Source organism: Nelusetta ayraudi, unplaced genomic scaffold (assembly GCF_046127955.1).
Source record: "Nelusetta ayraudi isolate G7.1 ecotype Tasmania unplaced genomic scaffold, CSIRO-AGI_Nayr_v1 ptg000071l, whole genome shotgun sequence".
In the NCBI taxonomy this organism is placed as follows: domain Eukaryota; kingdom Metazoa; phylum Chordata; class Actinopteri; order Tetraodontiformes; family Monacanthidae; genus Nelusetta; species Nelusetta ayraudi.
Window position 1 is genome coordinate 3,097,699 of NW_027466121.1, and position 22,377 is coordinate 3,120,075.

The window sequence follows — 22,377 nt, forward strand, 5'->3', positions numbered from 1 at the left end:
TTTGTCTTTTCACTTTGTGTCCTTCCTCTTGTCTTTCCCCCCTGCCAGCCCTCCCTCTCCAACTCCGCCCTCCTTTACCCCTCACCGCTCCTGCGTAAATCTGATCGGCGCTTCGCGTGTCACCCCCCCCCTCTCCAGAACTCGACTGCTTGCTCTTGCGTAACTCTCGCAGGAACCGAGATGTTTAAAAGAGGAAGTGTGTGTGTGTGTGTGTGTGTGTGTGTGTGTGTGTGTGTGTGTGTGTGTGTGTGTGTGTGTGTGTGTGTGTGTGTGTGTGTGTGTGTGTGTGTGTGTGTGTGTGTGTGTGTGTGTGTGTACTGCTTATAAATGCATGAAAATCTAAACTCGCTGTATAATTATTTTTTTCCTTCCCTGAGAATGCTTCTCATATATACATAGAAGGGTCTTTGCTCCTAGTTGGTTTTCTAGGTCCAGTGTGTAAATTTCACACACTGGACCTTGAAAATGTTTATTATGAGTTCAATGTTGTGTAAGAAAGGACTTCACCACCGCACCTGTACTTCCACTTTTTGCAGATTAGATTCAACTTTATTGTCATTGCACATATCGGGTTATATAATGTAACGGGTTGGAAAATACAGATGGGATTTATCTGGACACAGTCATGTACAGTGACTTGTGATGTCTGCAGTCTGCACTCGAGTGCGGGGAAGTCATTGGTTGGTTGATTGCCGCCTGTTGGCTGTTTACCGCGGCTCGATGGGCGTGTTTTACGGCCCTTCGTTCCTGTTTCAGCACAGTTGATCAGATTGGGCAACGTCGAAACATTGCGCAAGGGACGCTGGGTCTCCACACACACACACTCACGCACAGCTACACCCAGCGCCGCTACTCCTGACTTTTTGTTTTTTTGCAACTGTGGCGAGGCGACCCGACACTTTGCTTGTCGCATTCGCTCATATACATAAAAAGAACAGCAGCGTGTCGGTGTTCACATAGCAAGAATTCCCTTTGAGGCCCCCCTGTTCACAGACTGGGAGGAGGAGGAGGTGGAGGAGGGTTGAGCTTCGCTATTGCGTAACATAAAGGCTTTGCTCTGTTGTTGACCTGGTTAAGTGTGCGAGCGCGTGTTCCTGCGCTCGTGTGTGTGTGTGTGTGTGTGTGTGTGTGTGTGTGTGTGTGTGTGTGTGTGTGTGTGTGTGTGTGTGTGTGTGTGTGTGTGTGTGTGTGTGTGTGTGTGTGTGTGTGTGTGTGTGTGTGTGTGTTTGCTTTGTGCTGGAGCAGTTGTGGCGCCGGCGCTGAGATCACAGTGCAGTTTGAAAAAAAAATAAAAAAAATGGCCTAGCGCTACCAAAATGTTTTTTTCGAGAGGTCACAAAGGACGCGGACGAGGCCGGCGCGGGGGGGAAAGAACGCGACAATCCGAAAAAAGCCCACATCGAGATCCAGGGGAAGGAAGAAAAAACACCATCCAGACATTCCTGTGTGTGTCTGGGCGTGCTCGCCCGGCGTGCCCCTATCCACGCCGCAGCGCTCGTAGCGGGGGTCTCAACGCACCCGTATACACGTGCACTTCGGAACGACTCGACTCAGACGCACCGAGGCGGCTCTTTGCGGATGGAAAAGGTCGCTTGCGGTCGTATAACAAGCGGGTTGAGTTGAGTGACGCACGCGTAGCCACTCACTTCCTGGATGCGTAAATACCTAAATATCGTGATAAAAAAAAAAACGGCTGAACGTCGGGAAAAACACTCTCAAATATCGCAAAAGGTGTTGGCTCTCTCGTGAGGTGCTTTTTCAGACGTGCCAATATGAAAAGGCACATCGCAAAAGTGTCAACGGACGTGACCGTGTGGGTCACGTGACCAGTTCACTTCAAGTGAAACTGGTGCGTTATGTTCGGACGGAGGAGGACGTGGAATATTTTATTTAAAAGTAATCAAAAATGTAACGACCATTCGTGACTGCAAATGACATTGAAGTGCAGATTTCTACGAGGAATTAGAGAGGGAAACAAAGGAGAAATGCTTTGAAACGCTGTGTGGTCTCGCGGGACGAGATTTTCAGAGAATCACGGCTCGCGCTTCATTCGCACCATTCAGTGGAAACGCCTGCAAATTGCGATTGTGCTTTTAGAGCTACTGCTTTTATTTTGTAAAAAAAAAAAATCTTCAAGTTCGGCCGGCCGGATTAGGCAGATGGATTTACTTTATCGATCCCAAATTGGGAAACTACACTGTTGCAGCACTGAAAAAACAGTGCGGCATATAAACGGTAGTTACACAATCAATGTACAACAAACAACCAAAGCAGATGTGCAAAAGACAGTCAAAAGTCAAATTCATCCCTGCCTGATGTAATATAAAATAAGCTACAGTCACAGGTTGAAAATATGAAACGCGTTGTGAGATAATCGTTGCATAACAAACAGAAGATAAGTTGAAAAGTTGAGCTCGAGAGACGAACGAGTCCAGTTGAAGATATAGAAGCTGTGCGTTTCCAGCAAATATGCCTCTTACTCTCAGTTCAGTAGATCTAATCTGTGTGTGTGTGTGTGTGTGGGTCATCAGGTTATCGCTTGTTTGGGGACTCTGTGTTTCCTCACCCCTGCTCCCCCCTGGTTGCGTAATGGCTGCTATTTGATGCTGTCAAAAAATGCGAGTCTCGCCACAGCGCCGAGGGCTGCAGCAGGGTTTCCATTTCTGCTTTTGGGGTTTTCCCTGGTTTTTTTCCGCAACTATGAAACACAGCCGCGGCGCTGAAGTCGCTGTTTAGCGATGGATTGTGCGCACAGCAGTCGGCTCTCAATGAGCACACTCAAAACAAAAACCAGTGGCTTTATTAGAGTCGCTAGCCCTATCTATTAATACAGCTACTCAAGGGCAAGATGATCCGTTAAAGTTGAAATGTATTTGATTTCATCTGTTAATCTGAAATTCATCAGAATGAGGAAAGGAAGGAGATTAAAGTGACTCAAATGTGGCCCGGCTGTTGGCGCCAGTTGGGCCGGTCGGACTGACTATTTCAGAAAATTGCAGTTTAATAGGGATTTTCACGCACGGCCATCTGCGGGGCTTGACACATAATGTTGTAAGACTGGAATCGCTGCGACCTGTGAATTCAAAGACCCGACGCCTGCTTGTTCCCTCCTGTTCAGCTCGGTTCCTGTGTCACATCGCTCTGCATTAAACAGCTTTTTTCGACGGCATTTGCGTAATTCCCTGACTCAGAGGGCGTTCTGCAGCTCAGGCGGTGACATGCCCAGTATTTATTGTGGCGTTTCCTCCTCAAGGGTGTTCATTCGGGTTAACGTCCATATAGATTTTTTTTTAAAATGAAATGGTCTGTGTGGCCTGGTCGTTGATGCAGTGGTGGGATAATTGAATACTATTGGATAATTCATAATATTGTCGGTGCCACGGTTAAAAATGAACCAACTATTCAGTCGTAACTTTTGACTGGAGTCAATTTTCAACTTTGGCAGGACGACACGGATCCACATGCATTTTGGGGCTCGTTGTATGCATCTGTATTCCAACAACTTAAATGGCTAATGATTACGAAAGTGACACCTGGTTTCGGGTTTTATTGCAAAATGAGCGTAAACACTAAGCACAGCAGGTTTCTACCAGGGTCGTACACACAGTGTAAGACACTTGTGCCCCGTGAGAGCAGAAATGAAAGTCGCATTCACCTTTTGCTGCTCCCTCCGTCATCTCAGGTTGTTTCTTAAATCTTGTCAGCCAGTTCTGCCCACAACATGAAGCATGAACAAGAGCCCATCATCGACATACACTACTAGCCAAAAGTTTGGACACACCCTATGAATTGAATGTCTTTTCTTTCATTCTCATGACATCGCAGTTTTGTCACTGAAGCCATCAAAACTACGTATGAACACGCATGGAATTACGTAGGAAACTGTAAAATAAAAGTGTAAAATACAATCATTTTTAGCCATATTTAAATTCTTCCAAATAGCCACCTCTCATAAAAAGCACATTTAGAGTTGATTGAACGTGTTTTTCTTTGCTGCATCATTCCATATATCTCGCTCTTATATTTTATGTCTCAAGTGTCTCCTGTATCCGCAGTGCAGAAAGTTGTAAAGAGAAAACAAATTGCATGTGAAGGTGTTTCCACACTTGTGACTGGCAGTGCACTCAGCGACTTCCTCGGTACGTCTCGCTCAGCTGTGTCTCGTTTGAGTTTGCCTGCTCCGTATCTTCTCCAATTCTTCACTTGATGAGAATCCGGTGTCGTGCTTTAGCTGCCTTCTGCGGAGTTAAGAAGCAACCACAACAAGGCGCCAGGGCTTCCCGAGCGGATGTGTCCGGGTTCATTTGCATGTAGAGTGGTGGCTTTAGAGCAGATGTATATTCATCCCTGATGGGAACAAACAAGTTTTTCAGCCACTTGGGGTGCAGTTTAAAAAAAAAAAAAAAAAAAAAAAAAAAAGCCTGTGTGTTTTCCTGATCGGACCTCCGTTGCACTTTTCAGTCAACAGAAACCAGCCTTGTGATCGCGCTGACTTTTTTTTTTTTTATCTCGACCAATCCCTAGTCGCCTCGCACCTCTTAATCTTTTGTTGCATCTGCAAAAAAAAAAAAAAAAACCCAACGGCGTCGTCACAAAGTCCGCAGCGGGAGGACTGTCGCTGCAGCCCCGTCACGCAGAGACGTGTCGTTGCCATGGTAGCGTGACACAGCAGGCCTCGGGCCGAGGTGACTGTTATGTCCTTTGGGTGCCGGTGACGCAAACCACCTCCCACAAAGAAAAACGAAGCGCCGGGCTGCTGGTGAATAATTCAGCGAAGTGGATCGGGTGGCTGGGAAGGCGGCTCTCATCTCCGCATGCACGCACGCAGCCATAACGAGGCTCTGCTCGGCTTTTCCTAAAATCCAGGTGTGATTTCTGTGTCACCGCTTCTTCTGGGTTCCACCGCCGGCGTGTGAGATGGCGCTACACGCAAGTCAGCTGTTAGTCTGATAGTTTGTTGTTGCACCAGATTCTACGGCTGGGTGCACTGATCTGGATCAGGGGAGGGGCGGGGGGAGTTTTTGACTACAATTCGACAGAGGGAGCAGGAGCAGATGGATGGAGCGTTTTGGTGAGCCACCCCACAGGAGGAAAAAGTACATGATGGGGATGTGCAGAAAACATGCGCTTTAATGTCAATTAAAAAGGAACACTCTTAAAACACTGAAGAAATATAATTACTTCAAGTTTGGCGGGCCGGATTAAAAAGCTTAATGGGCCGCATATGGCCCCCGGGCCGTAGTTTTCCCATGCATGATCTAAATATTGTTACTGAGGGGAGTATCGGTAGAGATCGACGTCTATATCTCTAATGAAAAGTAGTTTGAGTTGCCTTGTTGACATTGTAAGGTTTATTATATTTTGTTAGATTGCTTTTTTTTTTGTTGTTATTTTGCGCTAGTGACTTTTTTTCTTAGCATAGTATTATTTTTATACAGTTAAATAGTTTTGTATTGTAGTCGGTTAATAAAAAATTGTATTCATTTGCCTGAATTCTCTGTCCTGTGTTTTACTGTGACCATATAATCAACTCATTAAAAAAAAACATACAATTATTATTATCATTATTATTCAATAATCCTCACATTTCAAGCAAACGGTATCCGTGTTGGATAACCCAGCCCTGCATTTACAGGATATCGGATGGATACCAAAAACCCCCAGTATTGCCCACCCCCTACCAGAGTAGCCTCATGTCTTCTGCCAGCCTGCTCTGTTGCTGCTGTTCATTTTCCGCAGTAACGCTTTGATTTATTATTAATAAAAAAAGAAAAGCGAGTCTGCGCTGCACTAATACGCTAACACAGCCAGTGGCAGGGACAGCAGCGGGGAGAGCGTGCGGAGCAGTCGCCAGCGAAATCGCATGTTTAAAGCGTGTTAGTGTTGCACTTTCGGGAAGAGAGAACATCTGCTGAGGTTATGTCACGTTGGACTGATCCGTTCTTATTGCTTCACGGAGGAAAAAAAGAGAGGAAAACTTTTTATTGAATGTTTGTCGAACGTTGGCGTTTTATTCGAACATTCCAAGTGTTTAAAAGGTGTGTGTGTGTGTGTGTGTGTGTGTGTGTGTGTGTGTGTGTGTGTGTGTGTGTGTGTGTGTGTGTGTGTGTGTGTGTGTGTGTGTGTGTGTGTGTGTGTGTGTGTGTGTGTGTGTGTGTGTGTGTGTGTGTCGTGGACCCGGACCTTCATGCCCTCCATACTCGAGAAGCCCAGCAGGAGCGTCTCGTTTCACGGATGCTTTTCAACATCTGTCAACGTTTTTTTTTCTTTCTTTCCGTTTGCCTCTGCTTTGGTTTTATTTCTTTATTTACTGTCTGTTCTGCCGTGTTTGTGTCTGTGCGCATGCATGACGTGCGCCAGCGATCCAGTCAGCTTAATTGCAGTCCTCATGTGGGCCTCTTGAAAGAGTAGTTGCCACCGCGGCTTCGCAACACCAAAAAAAAAAAAAAACCCGGGAGCCCGACGTTGTCCAGAGCCGTAGTGGGAAACGTGTGCAAGCGCAGCTTTTCCCTCCCTCCCCCTTTCCGCTGCTCTTTTCCTTCACATAAACTTAAAAGGCGCACGCTGTGTAAATAAAAAAAAAACAAAAAAATAACAGGACGTTTGGTGGTCGTTACACAACACCAGGTTACGCAATGATCGCAGCCTTTTACTTCTTCAGACCTTTAATACAGGGGGTGGGCAAATGGGTGTTTTGGTGATCATCCTGGTGATATCATGGGATATGTAGAAAACCTGTTCTGTCTGTCTTTGAAGTGCCACGGCATTCACCTCTTTATTGAAATGACTGTCAAAGCACTGGAAAATGGATGAAATGCAGTGCGTTGTAGGACTTACTTACTATTAATTTAATATAGGTTCTTCAAGTTTGACCGGATTAAAAACATTAACGGGCCGCATATGGCTCCCGGGCCATAGTTTTCCCATGCCTGCTGTAACATAAGTTAAGCTACTCTCGCAGTTCAAAAATATGAAAAGCATTGTGTTATACCGGTCACTGGTCGTGTAGCAAACTGAACATAAGTTGCAAAGTTGAGCGTGAGAGATGAACAAGTCAAGTTGAAGAAATAGAAGCCGTGTTTCGCCAGGAATACACTTCTGTGTGTGTGTGTGTGTGTGTGTGTGTGTGTGTGTGTGTGTGTGTGTGTGTGTGTGTGTGTGTGTGTGTGTGTGTGTGTGTGTGTGTGTGTGTGTGTGTGTGTGTGTGTGAGATCTCAGTTTAAAAACGTTTCCCCTCGCTTATTTATGTATTTGTATTTCTTAGTGTTCTTTATTTAAATAAATGTGGGTTTCTGACTCTTTTTTTTTTTTTTTAGCCCGACTGTTCTGTGCAAGGGACTGCGAACATTTCTCTAAATAATTCCACGCTCGCAATAGCGCTCAAGTGTTGTTTTAAAAGGCGACCACTTGTTCTGGTCTCTGTTCCGCTGCTTTACCTCTCCGGTGTCGCTCTCGCGTAACTCGACCCGGCGCTCGAGGCCTTGACAATGCGGCCGAGTCGGTTCAAACTGGTCGGTCGGTCGGTTCGGGCCGCTGGCGTCCACGTTTTGGCTCATTGTGCGTGCGTTCACTCTTCAGGTAACTTTTCGACCATAAAATTATGATTCCAAACTCAGTAGAGCGGTACATAACCGATTAATAACCGGCTGGAGCTGCACTGCGTAACTTCCAAGCGCGACCCGACACGCCGGACGAACCACGTCACACGTTTATTCAGAGCCGGTTTTACATACTACTATTACAAATGCATTCATTCATTCATTCATTCATCCATCTTCTATACCCGCTTATTCCTATTCAGGGTCACAGGGGTCTGCTGGAACCTATCCCAGCTGTCTTAGGGCGAAGGCAGGGTGACACCCTGGACAAGTGGCCAGTTCATCGCAGGGCCACATAGAAACAAACAACCATTCATACTCACACGCACACCTACGGACAATTTAGAATGTTCAATTGAGCTCACATGCATGTTTTTGGACTGTAGGAGGAAGCCGGAGAACCCGGAGAGAACCCACGCAGACACAGGGATGCTATCCGATCTATCAGTACTCGCTTATTTAAAAAGGAAAAAAAGCCACAAAAAAACAACTAGCTTGCCAAAAGAAAGAGCTGGTGGTTAAGAATTGACTTTTAAGAATGCCGATTTCTAAGAAACAGGACGAGACTAATACAGAAGATTATACAATGACGGAATGGAACCCAATAATTAACTCCGATGAAAGACGAAGTAATGAATCAATGAACTCGCGCTGCAGCGTGCTTACTTCGTCACGCCCTCTAAAGGGGCGCATTATTCTTTTATTTTGTAGTTTTCTGTGAACGTTTCCTTTCTTTTTGTGCGCGCTCACAGTTGTCCCCATTGTGCGCACGCGACCAGTCTGCGCCGTTTGTTCTTGGTGCGACGGCGCTCTGCACTGCGACTGGTTGCTTCTGGAACTGGCCTGGCTGCCAAACACCTGCCGCTGCGTGTTGTGCGTGTGTGTGCGCGTGCATGCGTCTGTGTGTTATGTGATGAGCTGTTACAGCTCTGGAAACCTGGGGCAGTGGCTTCAGGTTTTTTTTTATTTTTTTTTTTTATCTGCCTGTACAGCAGGAGCAAACTAAAACACGCACACTGAACGATAGCGGGACAGATTGATTATGAAACGGCGTGGAAAGCAGGACGCGGTGGGAAAACCCTCTGTTTGTCTTGTCTTCAGCTCTCAGTTCAGACGAGTTTCTGTGAGTTGCGCTCTAATCAGGGCGGATAAAATGTCTTTCAAGTTTTACGCAACCATTGAGAGATTCTGCTGTGCTGGATGGAGCAAAACTGATGGTAAAAGAATGCGGCGTGTTGTCAGCGGAGGGCAGATGGATCTAAACATCGATACCGTGGTTACTGCGATGGGATCGATATTTTTCACACTTTATTTAAATAGGTTTTGTCTAACGTTCTCAAATGGATTACATTTCTTGAATTACATCTTAAGTTACATTTTCAAAGGCAAAATCGCATCCGCTCAACGATCATTAGATATCACTTGAGCAGTATTTATCGGTAATACTGGCCCTGTACTTACTTGGTGTTGGAGCGTTTGCAGTATGGCAGTATTGTTTGTGAGCACCATTGCCCTTGTACCGCTCCATCTCCGTTTACACTGTCACACGTTTTTGTGCGTGTCGGAGCCCCCGGTGGTTTGGTTTTGTATTGCATAATCGGCCGCCTTTGCTGTGACGCAACATTTGAAAATCATACAGTGCGCCGCCCCCCCCGCCCCCCATTCAGAAAACACAGGCTGTCACGTGTCTCTCTCTCTCTCTCTCACACGCACACTACACCTGCACTTGTGTGTGTCTACATGCACACGCGAGCGCCTACAGACTCTGGACGATAGACTATGGCCCCGTTTATTGGCCCTTAATATGCTGTTACGTTATGGTCTTGCGTCCGGCCGTTGCTTGGTAACTGCCATTTCCCTTGTGGTCGTCACAGCGGTGGTTGCTATTTGCAGAGCAGTTGCTCAGCTGCTGTGTCCAGGGCTTAATAGTCCATTGTTTTTCTGTGTTGCCACACACACACACACACACACACACACACACACACACACACACACACACACACACACACACACACACACACATACACGTGTCACAGGTTGCAAGTTGCTTTTACGCCGCGAATGTGATCGTTTGTCGGTCTGGAGTTGTTGTTGTTGTTGTCGTCGTCAGTCGTTTGTTACAGAAGCTATGGCTGGGTATCATACAGAATTTTTTCAATAGGTTTTTTTTATTTTATTTTAACATACGAGATGTTTTAAAAACCAATTTGAACAACAATAGGAACACGGCTGTTAGTGGACAAGCACTTTCATGTCCTTTTTTACTGGTGATTGAAATCAAGTTTGTTGTATTCCTGATGTTGCATTTTGACTTCATTTCAATCTCACAAACTAAAGTTTGCAAGTGTCTTTAGTTCACACCTATAATGTCTCAGCCAATCGGCAGCCACCTTATATTTCGATGTCAAGCTATTATTGGCTCGTGGACCTCGCAATTTACTTTCTTGGGTGTCGCAATTTGGAACAGAAAGACGACAAATTTTTCATTTCGGTCTGTGCTACAAATGTATGGTAGTCCGGTGCCTGGCCCGAGCAGACACGCCTGTCTTGAGCGATCGCCGTCGTTGGTGAATTTTGTGAATTCAATTTTGAAAATTGAGAATTTTTAAAAGATGCTTTTTTTGTGGCCGTTTTGCACTGCACCGACAGCAGCAGAGGTTGAATCACTCGACTGACGGATGGAGCAACACAAAGGCCTGAACGGTCGCTGCTTAGCCGTGTCTTTGGAAGTCATTATTTTTTTTTCTCTATGTTCTCTCACCATGACGTCGTGTCCATCATTTTGCACTCAATTTGACGCTTTCAACAAAAGCTGCCGAGACCCACCACCACTTACCACCACCACCACCACCACCACCACCCACTTCGCTCCAACGTTGCCCTTTTGTGTCGCGACTCGGGCCGTAACCTTTCCCGTCTCTTTCCTCTCCGCAGGGCTCCAGAAATTATTTTGGGCCTGCCATTTTGCGAGGCCATCGACATGTGGTCACTGGGTTGTGTGATAGCCGAGCTCTTCCTGGGCTGGCCCCTCTACCCCGGAGCGTTGGAGTACGACCAGGTAAGCATTCCTTTCCCTCTCACTCACACTCGCACACGCACACGCACACGCACACGCACGCGCACACACACACACACACACACTTGTCAAAAAAGCCCACACACCTCGAGGCAGGGAGCGGCAAACCCCGAAGAGGCATCCGTCGGAACAGGGAGTAGCCGGACGCAAAACAAACACATTACCGCGAGCGCGGGGCGATACTTCTAATTCCCGGGTGTCTGCCCCCCCGCCCCCCCCCGGCAGCCCGAAACAACACAGAAAGTTCATTATTCTGTTAAACCTTTATTTATTTATGGTTGTTCCCAACTCCCCCTTATGACCGAAGTCCAGCAAATCCGTCATGAAATCCACCTAATGCCGAACTAAGCCGAGTCGATCAGGAAATTGTTTTTGGCGACGCATGATTATCTTCCCACAGGGGTTGTGTGGTCCAAACTACGCAACTGGGACTTTAAAGGCAGTCCCTCTGCGAGGGGGAAGGGGAGCATGGGAAAAGGCCCACGACTCATTCACAGCCCCCCCCTCACCCCGCTGGACTGACGAGGTTTTAAAAGTCGTTTAAAGTTTTTTCGCCGTCTGAGCTGCGAACCCCCCCCCCCCGCGCGCGTTTGTCGGTCGCCCCTCTTGTTTATTATGCTGGGAGAAAATGATATTTGATCCCAGGCGAAGCCTGAAAAGCTCTCAAAAGAGGTTGTTTTGCTGAGGTGGAAGGATGCTTTACCCCAGGCATGGGCAAACTATGGCCCTGGGGACCATAAGCGGCCCGTTAAGCATTAAGAAATTTAACTTAATATTAAATAATTAATAAAATGGCATTCATCCATTTTTTTCCCCCAGTCTTTTTTAGACTCATTTCAATAAAGAGCTCAATACCGTGGGGCTTCAAAGACACTGAAACCCAGTGATATTTCATTTAATGACATTAAATTAAATATTACCTCATTACATATCCCATGATATTTTTCTTCCTATGAGGTGGGTCACCATAGCGCTCCATCCATCTGCTCCTGCTCCAGCCCCCTCCGTCACGTTTTAGAACCCACTGTGGCCCCACCAGTCAAAAGGTTTGCCCAGCCCTGCTTTACCCCCAGCCCATGCATCGCGGCTGGAAGACCTTGCGACATTAGATATTCTCCTCAGTATTCCAAAAGACTTCCTAAAATGATCGAAGACCACTTGATGTAATACTTGACTACAGCTTCACCGTCCCCTTCCTTTTTTTTTTGTAGATGGTTATGTCATCTGCATATACGTGTGTGTGTGTATATCCTGCCACACCCCTGTAATGACCTGTTAACCGCTTTGTCTGCCATAATCTGTTTGGATTAAAAAAAAAACAACAACAAATATTAAGAATTTGTCTGCTCCCAGCGCTACCGCCCGCCGGCACACAAAACAAACAAACAAACCCTGTTTTGAAAGAATTTAGCGCCGCCGGACGTCATTCAACCGTTTGTCCGTTGCGTTTTCCTTCGTTCGGTTTCTTTCCTCCACTTTTACCAGGCGGCCGTAAAAGCTTTTTGGGCACGCGCGGGGCCGACGTAGCGGCTCCGCTGTGTTGTGCCACAGCGCCGTGCCAGGGCGCCCGCACGCGCTCCCGCACGCACGCACGCACGCACGCACGCACGCACGCACGCTGATGCGCTTCCAAAACTATGCTGTCGTATGCCAAGGCTCGCTGCAGTTTCACTCTACACAGCAAAATGTATTTTTAAACATAAGCCTGACGGTAGACGTGTGCTCACATGCGCACGCACGCACACACACACACACACACACACACACACACACACACACACACTCTCTCTCACTCACTCGCTCACACACGCACGCGCGCGCACCCGACTCTGGTGAACGTTCAGTGCTCCATCAGCAGGTTCTCAGTCCAGGATACCTCTTGCCAACTTGTGTGTGTACGTTTTAGAGCTGTAAATATGCACACGCACGCACGCACGCACGCACACACACACACACACACACACACACACACACACACATACAGGCGGTAAAAGGAATCACTGCTAGATTTCAGTTGGTTATGGGACTTTGATAGGGGTGTAAAAACGATCAAGGGCATGGTCTGCTCTCGCCATGGTGCCAACAGTGTTTCCTATGGAGCAACTCTGCCGTAGCATCGCGCCTCCATTATTTCAACAGCTACGTTTATTGAACAGAACTCTGCGCATGCAACTCTTCCGGCTTCGCACCCGGGGCCGCTCCAACATTTCCGCTCGTCACCTCGCGGAGAAGAAAACAGTTTGTCTCTGCGTTATCGTCCGACACGCTGCCTTGTTTCATAAATGCTTTTATGACTCGTGCGTCGGCGTTTTATGTCACGCCGGGACTGTAAAGCGCCCTGAAATGCCCTCTCTGCAAACTGCACTGCAGGCTGCGAAGGCAAAGTCTGGGAAACCACCACAAGGCCTCCGGTCGCAGCGCCGATTGTTCACGTGCACGGCCGAGCTGTTCCCCGCACGCCACTTGCCGTGAATGTCGGCGGATCTCGCTGACGGACAAGCGAACCGAGGCGACTCCTGCGTGGCTGCTGACTGCGCTCAGCAGCGTTGACGTTTCAATAAACACAATTAAGTACTTCACTCATGCTGTGAGCCTTTGTATTTTATTTTGTCAGCCTTCCGAAATGTTAACATGCAACTCTGGTGGCCTGTCACGGGTATCCGGTCGCTTGCGTCTATGTGCAGTTCCTGCAAGATTTCACTTCTCAAAGTTTACGCTCTCCATCCAGACAAGATCTCCTGGCGTTCAACAATAAACCGACACATAAGCAGTATTTTTTGGCAGTAACGTTACTGCTTCCTTAATTTATTTTGTGTGCTGCATCTGCTTGGGTCATGTTTGTTCAGTGTAGAGTGCAGCTGGGGATAGAGGGCAGGAATGAACGAACGTGTTAGATTGAAGAACAAAATGTGCTGAGAAGAACAAGTTTACTTGTGAGAGGGTTTGTGGGTGGATTATTTTTCCTCCCATAAATGGTATTCTGCTGTTGAGAACGAACGACAGTTCATTAATAATTCAATACATTGTCTTTTAACTCTTGGACTTTTGCGTTTTTGACTCCTCATCAGGGTTTTTGGGCTAATTAAATGATTTGCTGTTCTCTCCCTCTAACCACCAAATCTCACTGTAGTTGATCTTTCTTTTTTTTAAAACCCATGTTGCTTTCTGTCTGTCCAGATCCGTTACATCTCTCAGACTCAGGGCCTACCCGCGGAGCCGCTGCTCAACAAGGGGACCAAGACCATGCGTTTTTTCACCAAAGAGTCCGACTCTCCCTACGCTTCCTGGAGACTCAAAGTACTTGCACACATCAACGCACGCATGCACACGACACAGTCGCACTTTCGCAAGCATTTTAAACAGCCAACCGGAACCTGAACTGTGTTATTCACATTGTCTCGAGTCCGTGTCGGTAGTGCGGTTCGTGCAGTCGAGTGCATTTTAAATCGGCAAATAAGACGCTAATCACGGGAGGTTCAACAGCCCCTCCGGCAGTGAAGGGGAACAAAAAAAAAAAAAAAGACCTGGCAGCACATTCTATATAGGAAACAGCTGTATAAGCTTTTCTAAACAGGATAAAGCCGACATTCCCTGAGGAAATCTCAAGGAAATGTGAAGCTGTGCTCCGGCGACCTTTCTAAATAATTACAAATGGATGTGAACCAAATATTCACCTGTATACTTTCGGATCCTTCCTCAGTAATTTCAACTGTATTTTAGCCCAGCAATGATTTTCACACGCACTGCGAGTCAGAATTTTGGACACACCCTATGAATTGAATGTCTTTGCTTTCATTCTCTTGACTGTTGACGTTGCATTTTTCTCACTGAAGGCACCAGAACTACGTATGAACACACATGGAATCCTTTGTTTTTCTTTGCTGCATAATTACATATAGCTTGCTCATATATTTGATGTCTTCAGCATCTGTCTGCAGTGTAGAAAGTTGTAGAGATTTAAAAAAAAAAAAATGCACGAGAAGGTGTGTCCAAACTTTTGACTGGTGCACAAAATACGTGCGCAAGATACGTGTCAAAAAAATAATGCTTCTTATTTATTAACCTTTTGCTTCCGCAGACCACAGAGGAGCACGAGAAAGAGACAGGACTGAAATCCAAAGAAGCCAGGAAGTACATCTTCAGCTGTCTGGATGACATCGCACATGTGGGTTCAAACACGCTGGATGACTCTCACCAAAGCCAAACCACAAGCACACCTCAAAGCACTGCCCCAATTCAACTCCCAGTCATATTCGGTCTCTGTTGACTCTCACCGTCCCACAGGTGAACCTGGTCCTGAGTCACGACAACAGCGACATGCAGGCAGAGAAGGTGGACAGGAGGGAGTTTGTGTCTCTGCTGAAGTGCATGCTGCTGATCACCGCCGAGGAGCGCACCGTTCCCGCCAGCGTACTCAGTCACCCCTTCCTCACCATGACTCATCTGCTGGACTACCCACACAGCAACTAGTGAGTCCAACACAACTTGTCGATCCCCAAAAAAAAAAAATGTGTTGCCCGGCCCACTCCTGTTTGTTTTTTTTTTTGTTTTTTTACTCACCGCACTGTTAAATCCGGATTGTGACGTATTCACACTTTGCGTGCGTTAGTAGGTGTGACCAAAAGAAAACAATTCAAAGACAGTTAATACCTGGATCAGACTGTGAGGTTTAAAGGTAAGAATCAGAGAAGAATAAAATCATTATGTTGGTGTAAATTCTTGCCTGGTCGGGTCAGTTGCCAGTTGGACTGGCAGTTCTGCCAATAGTTGCTCAACATTTTCTGTAGGCGTCCCTAGGTCACAATGGAGGCCGGACAACAACATTGAAAAGGCTGAAGGGTGCATTTGCCGTGTTCGGAAGCTTGGACCTGTATGGATGTAGTGAAGGTAGTTAGTGTGGGAGAAGAAGATACAGAAGGTAGAGATGCAGCAGATGGTGGCAGATGGTTCCCTGGCATCCATCCCCACTGTATGGAACAACTGAGAGGAGGAGAAGAGGCAGAAGGAGGAGGAAAAGAGGCAGAAGGAGAAGTCAAATCACCCTGTTGGTCAATGCCACTGAACATGCAGTTGAAGAAGATGTCACACTAGACAGGAAGTTGTGCAATTCTGGCACGCTAGACTTCTGGTGAAAGTCTGTCAGTCAGGGATCGCCCTGGTAGAATGTGGCTGTTTCTCAAGCGTGTTACGCTACCAGTCGCTTTGTCATTGTTTGTCAGACACGACCAAAGTATTTAGTGTTTTGGCCGTAATCCACATTCTTAGATTTGTACTGAAATAATAAACATATCTGGAATTTACAAATACAGATACAGATATAGATATGTTTATTCTGCAGTTGATGATGGTTTTATAAGGCTCCAAAATAAGTTTTGACAGACAAGTGATTGTGTAACAAAAGGACTTGTGCACAAGCACATTCCAGTGTTTGCCGCACTGCACAAGCCCATTGTCTCCAAGGTGCATCTGCAAGCATGTGCACGATGTGGTTTTATTTCCCATTCAATCTGACGTAATGATGTCGCGAGCAAAAAAACAAACAAAACAAAAAACAAACCTGACCTAAATTCATAAAATATTCTTTATCTCCTCCGCAGTCTGCAGTCATCATTTCGCATCATGGACATGTGCCACAGTCGGCCCACCAGCGCCATTGTTGATGCCCTGAATCAGAACACCATTCACTTCTCAAGACCTCCAATAGGCCCGGGCCCCTCCACCGCCATTCCGCTGAGCTACGGCAACATGCCAGTCCACACTCAGGTGAGACGGTGCTGCCAGTTGTTCGTTTTAAATCACATGATGATGCTGAGGGGTTTAATACTGCCGAGCTTGAGTATAGTTTTTCCTTTTAAGTGCTACCCCTTTTGTTGAAGACATTTTAAACTTCTCTAAATGCAGAAGCAATGTCTTTTTTTTTTTTCCATCGACCGCTAGTTTAAACATTTTAAGAGCGCCCAAAATATGGACATCTCAAATTCAAGTCTGCGTCTTCTGCTTCTGCAAAGATGCTCATTCAGACAATGATTATCTTTCTCCAAACTGTTCGTTTGCTGAAAGGTCATTCATATGACGCACGTCTCTTGATACTTTCATATTGCAAATCGTTTTGTAATGTTTTTCCATATTTTCCCATATTTTTCCCCTCTGCCTGCCACTTTGTCCTCGATTCATTGCGCTGACGTCTCTTTCTTTCCACCAAAGACTCTCAGCCAGTCGGCCTCATCTGTGCTGCATCCCGGGATTGCTCTTGCGACCGGGAATGGTCAGTTTGGGTGCAGTGACTCATTCCCACCTGCGGTCCTTCTTTGTCCTCCCACCATGCAAGGTATGTAGACTTTATACTGCCTGCAAAGATTACATAATGGCCCTTTATCAGCATTTGGAAGCTTTTGTACCTCAAGGATTGTGTGTTTAAAGTATTTTTCAGCCTTTTGTGAAAGTTTTTGATAATTTGTTAATTCTGTCTCCATACAAAGTTCCTACCAGAGTGCTTTCGTGTATTGAGGTGTCATCAGCTTTTAAGCCACGGCCCTTTTTTCGATCATTAGTGACATCCAGGTCTGGTTCGTGTTCTTTTTTTTTCCTAAGGTAACCTCAATCAGCCAGCTGCGTATACTGTTCCCATGGTAACTCAGGCCCCTCCCATTCAGCCCTTGCCAGTCAGAGCTGGCGTAATAGCTCAGGTAAGACTCCAAATATTTCAGTTTGACGGCTCAAGCCGTACATCAGGTACAATTTGGCAACTTTAATTAATACATTTAAATGTTAATTACAGCAAGCGTGGTCGAGCCGAGGGCAGCAGCTCCTTGTACCAGCAGCCTGGCAGCAGATGACTACAGTGGGCCCTCCACCGTCCCACCCACCTCCACCACCACCAGCCTCCCTCACCACTGACAGCATGGTTGGCCCGCAGAGGATCGGCGACTGGGGGTGAGTCACTTTGACGCAAACACTTTAGTTACGTATTTGGAAAGTTTGACTTTACTTTTTTTTTTACTTACCATGAACGTGGAATCACTTAATTACTTAATAAGATAGTTCACTTTACTGATTTTGTTTTTTTTATTATTTATTTATTTTTTTTAGCTTTTCAGTGACAAAGAAACGGCAGATATATAAGAAAAGGGCTAAGATATTTTAGTTTTGATCCAAAAATCTAAAGCCGAAAAATCCCAAACATTGATTTATTTTTAATGTAAGTTATATTCCATTTTCAGATTAAATAAGATAAATTAAACTCTTTAAATTATATATTTTTTTACCATTCGTTTTAACAGGAAAGTGCGCTCCCACACCAACCACTTTGGCTCAGTGATGCAGCAGCCTCTTCTGGCCAATCAGATGTCAGCCCTCTCTGCACATCCACCAATCAATGTCGGCATCGCTCACGTCGTGTGGCCCCAGCCGGCCAACAAGAGGAACAGAAACTGTCAGAACAGGTGAGTTTCGGCGCTTTTCGAATAAAAAAAAAAAAAAGAAGCGCAACAGTTTTATCATCACCAACCGCTCTGTTGAAAGGAACCTGCCACACCTCAGCAACTTCCACACGTCAGCCTGTCGGACCCCCAAGATGGCCAACGCCGTCAGTCAGGTGGTGGCCCAGAGGCAGCAGCCTCCCAGACAGGCACCGCAGGCCGAGAGCGGCCGGCGGGAGGTGCGACACGCAGATGAAGAGGAAGACGAGGTGACCTGCTTCAAAGAGGTCGTTCCGGCGGGTGGCGGCCAGCTGAACTTATCCAGCCAGCAGCAGCGAGACGTGGCCGTCTTGATGGCCGACACGCCGAGCCCCGCCCCCAGTGTCATCAGCATCCACAGCGACCTGTCCGACGGAGACGACGAGAGGGACGAAGAGGACGCTCATCTGCGAGGGTGAGCGACACGGAAGATATCGGGGTCTGACGACGGAGGAAATTGTATATTATTGATTAAAATATGATTTATATTATACACACTTGCACACATGCCAGTGAACTACGGTATCCTTCGCACACAAACCTCCTTCTTTGTTGGGTTTATTTGAGGACGCGAGCATTCACCCTAAATATGAAACGTGCTGTCAGGCAGCTGGATTGTCCACACCAGGCTTCCTTAGAAATATAGCGGTGCAAGATGGCAGCTAACTGGGAGCAAGACTCTTGCTCTATATATGTTCTTATATATAAATAAGTGACTTATACTTGTACTGCGAGTATACACTTTAATTATGTATTTATGGGCTTTATATTAAGCTTTCACCAATATATAAACCACAAATCGAGCCAAAGTTCACACACTGGACCTTTAAGTCAGAATATTTCACTTTATTTTATTTGTTCGTGTGCACCAAGTTGAAGTGGAGCTCTCTGCTTCGGCAATACTTACCCGTCGTGCACTCTCCGCAGGTGTAAAGCGGAGTGCGCGTGCGAGGCGTGCAGAAACACCAGCGTGTCCATGGAGAGGGTGTGCTCGCTCAGCAGCCCCGAGAGCAGCCTCAGCACCAGCTCCTTCGCCTCCAACTCGCTGCAGTCCAGCCCCTCCGTCTCGCCGTGCAAGAGACCCAACAGGTAGTCTTACTTTTTTTTTTCCTTCTTCTTCTTCTTTTGAGGCCGCGTGTCAAAATGACCGACGGCATCCGAAGCAAACGCCTTTCCGTGTCCCCTCTTTGTTCTCCAGCATGTCCGAGGACGAGGGTCCGGAGAGCGGCTGCGACACGGTGGAGGGCTCGCCGGCGTCGGACGCGTCGGCGTCCCCGCGCGCCAACGGTCCGTACCGTTACCTCGACAACAACAACCGCCCGCCTTTGGCTGCAATGGTCGTGCCACTGCCGTCCCCTGCGGCGCAGGGCCGGAGCCCCCGTGGCGTCAGGACGATGGTGGTCCCGCCGATGAGGGTGCAGAACCACAACACTCGAGGGACGCAGGAGGGTGTTCCGAGAACAGGTCGGTCCGTCGGTCGCGCCTTTTTTTCTGTGTTGGGTGTGATAGTTTGGGTACATTTCATTCTGCGTATCAGAGGTTTCATGATGAAATTACAACTTAAGCCGACATGGGAGCTTGTTTTGTTCCCCTCCACCCACTTACCCACCGTAAATGTGTTTCGTATCCGCCACCTGTGATGAGGTATGTCACCTGTGCCCTGGTTGGTGTCTGCTTTCCAGGTCACACAAACGGAGTAGGGGCTTACCACCCCCTGGTGGTGCATAGAGGTGCTAACAGGTGACTGAGAGACCAGCAGAAGTGGCTCGTGTTCAAGCAACACCTAAATGGAATGCATCCGTATGAGCAATGCTGGCATTGCTTCAGCGTGCCCCCCCCCCCTTTTTTTTAAAAGCTTTCTCTCCATCAATACAACAGAGTGGTTAAAAACCAGGGGTGCCTGATAGAGCAGTGAACCTTTTTTATATGGCAAAGCTTAATACGATACAATAAATAACTTCATATTGCACACATGCAAAATCGAATTTCAAAAGAAAATCTTTAGAATAAATAAAATGTAATTAAAATCAATTTAAATCTCGACAGAACAATTTTTCCACTGACTAATAATGAATTTAAAAATGAAATGGTAAAATAAAAACTAACCAATTTAGAAATAATATCCTTCAAACCTTCAGAACGCCTAGTCCTGATTGATGCGCCAAAATACCAGCAGCGCATTCTGGGATTTGGAGTTCTAGCAGCTCTAGTAGTGAGTGATTGGTTGATTTGTATTGGCCTCGCAAGTCAAATATAATGACACTGCAGGCCAACTTTGGCCCGCGGGCTAGAGTTTGACACCTATGGCTTAAACCCAATTCAAGCTCTTTTTTTCTGTTTATTTATCCGTTTTTTTCTTTTCTTTTTATGACTTTTTTAATAGTTTACCGCCACTGATGCATGTTTCTTGTTCTGCAATGGAGAGTGAGGCTCGCGTCACGTCATGACAAAAATGAGCTGGTTTCCTAATCGGCAGTCTGTTGGTTGGTTCATCGAGCTGGAGAGAAAGGTGGATGCATTTCTTACGGTGTTGATTCCAAAATCCGTGGTTTTCCTTTTCCTGCTGGTTTTTGTTGTGCAACAAGTGTTGTCCCTTGGGCGCCGATGTGAAAATATATCTTCAGAAAATTTCGAAACGAGGCGTCGCTTTCCCCAAGTCGGTGCAACGTAAATTGGTGAACGTGCACAGATCATCGCCCAAGGATCGACTCTGACTCGCGGTGCCTCTTCTGAGTGCCAGCAGTTTGTTTTTCATTCCAGAAAGTGATTGGATTGTCTGCCTACTTTTACATTTCTGTCATTTTCCGTTTTGCATTAGCAGCTACAATACGCTACTTTATCTGGAACGTTGTTCTTCTCAAGAAAAGGCCTATTTTGTCTGTTTACTGAGTTCCTTCCTTCAGCCGTGTAAACATCCTCAAACGCTGACTGCGTGTTTGCTGACCTGTGCTACTGTCGGCCGGCATGCAGTCGGTCTTAGACTGAAGTCGGAGTAAAGAAACGTTCAATCGATAGGTCATAAATGCTTTGCTCAAGTTGTGATTCAACCACTTCATTGGGTAATCAGAATGCACGGCGAGCTTAAGGTGTTGAATCATCTGTTTGCCCTAGTTTTTTCAAAGTTAGTTCAGTTTTGCTGCGTCACCGCTTTGTCCTCACAGCTTAATATTCTGAATGTGTTCATCAGCGTTCTCTTTATTTTGGAAAGAAGCACTCAAACCGGCTCACTTTTGTCTTTGAGGCTGCTTTGATGGATCTTTATTCAGAGCTGATGACTCGACATTTTCATCTTTTTTTTCTTTTTTTTTTTTTCAAACCCATTGCTTCACACTTTCAGAGAATCGGGAAATGTTTTGTTTTTGTAAGTGAACCATTTTTGGAAGATAGTCTTCCCATGTGGAGACTGTGCACTTTTTTACCATTTAGTGCTATTTATTGCCGGCTAGTTTAACTAGATTAATTAGTTCCCGTAATCTAATTAATTAGTTTATTAGTTTAACTAGCTGGCAATACAGAAAAGGCCTCCGCATATTCACATGCAGCGTCCCTGAAAAGTGAAGCGTCTCAGTTTAACATGTACTACATTTTCAGTTTTACAGAGTCTTCTATTTCTAATGTATGCATGCATTTGTTTGGACCTGCCAGCTCATGTAGACCAACCAATTTCTTTTTTAAACTTTATTTTTTTAATAGATTTTGACTCACTCCTTTCTTTATGTCTCACCCAGCCTCAGACTCATGGTCCCGACCCAAAGGGCGCTGCAGCCTTGCCGGACAACACAGCGTCTCCCTCCTCACATCCGCCCTTTCTCTGTCCCGACAGCAAAAGGTGACTGGGCAGCCCCAGCAGCACCCCATGGGCTTTGGGCAGGTCAGTTGTTTTTGTTTTTTTACTGCTTTTTACAGTGTGTTGATGCGACACGATGAATTTAGCAGAATTACCTTTGCGTTGAAATTTCGTGAATAAAGTAAACAGGAAACTGGCGAAAAGCCGTTTTGACTTTAATCTTGGAATTTCAACTTTATTTATGTTGACTTTACTCTTGAAATTTCGACTTTTTCTTGAATTTCCTCTTAATAATCATGAAATTTTGACTTTGTTCTCAACATCTTTTTTTCTCTCTCGGAAATTTGACTTTAATCACGAAATTTCCACATTAATCTTGAAATATTCACTTAATCTTGAAATTTCGACTTTATTCTCGAAATTTCAATTTTATTCGCGAAATTTCAACTTGAAAAACAT

At 46.1% G+C, this 22,377-nt stretch overlaps 1 protein-coding gene across 1 annotated transcript in view; it reads left to right on the plus strand.

Moving 5' to 3' along the window:
- LOC142899335 (homeodomain-interacting protein kinase 3-like) overlaps positions 1 to 22,377 on the plus strand; it is a 33,183-nt gene that overhangs the window by 5,550 nt on the left and 5,256 nt on the right. The window contains exons 5-17 of the mRNA XM_076042877.1: positions 10,533 to 10,656; positions 13,852 to 13,971; positions 14,753 to 14,839; positions 14,959 to 15,143; positions 16,272 to 16,437; positions 16,879 to 17,002; positions 17,266 to 17,360; positions 17,453 to 17,607; positions 17,955 to 18,116; positions 18,196 to 18,546; positions 19,059 to 19,220; positions 19,330 to 19,595; positions 21,860 to 22,002. Of these exons, the coding sequence (XP_075898992.1) occupies positions 10,533 to 10,656; positions 13,852 to 13,971; positions 14,753 to 14,839; positions 14,959 to 15,143; positions 16,272 to 16,437; positions 16,879 to 17,002; positions 17,266 to 17,360; positions 17,453 to 17,607; positions 17,955 to 18,116; positions 18,196 to 18,546; positions 19,059 to 19,220; positions 19,330 to 19,595; positions 21,860 to 22,002 (2,140 nt within the window). The remainder of the gene's footprint in view (positions 1 to 10,532; positions 10,657 to 13,851; positions 13,972 to 14,752; positions 14,840 to 14,958; positions 15,144 to 16,271; positions 16,438 to 16,878; positions 17,003 to 17,265; positions 17,361 to 17,452; positions 17,608 to 17,954; positions 18,117 to 18,195; positions 18,547 to 19,058; positions 19,221 to 19,329; positions 19,596 to 21,859; positions 22,003 to 22,377) is intronic.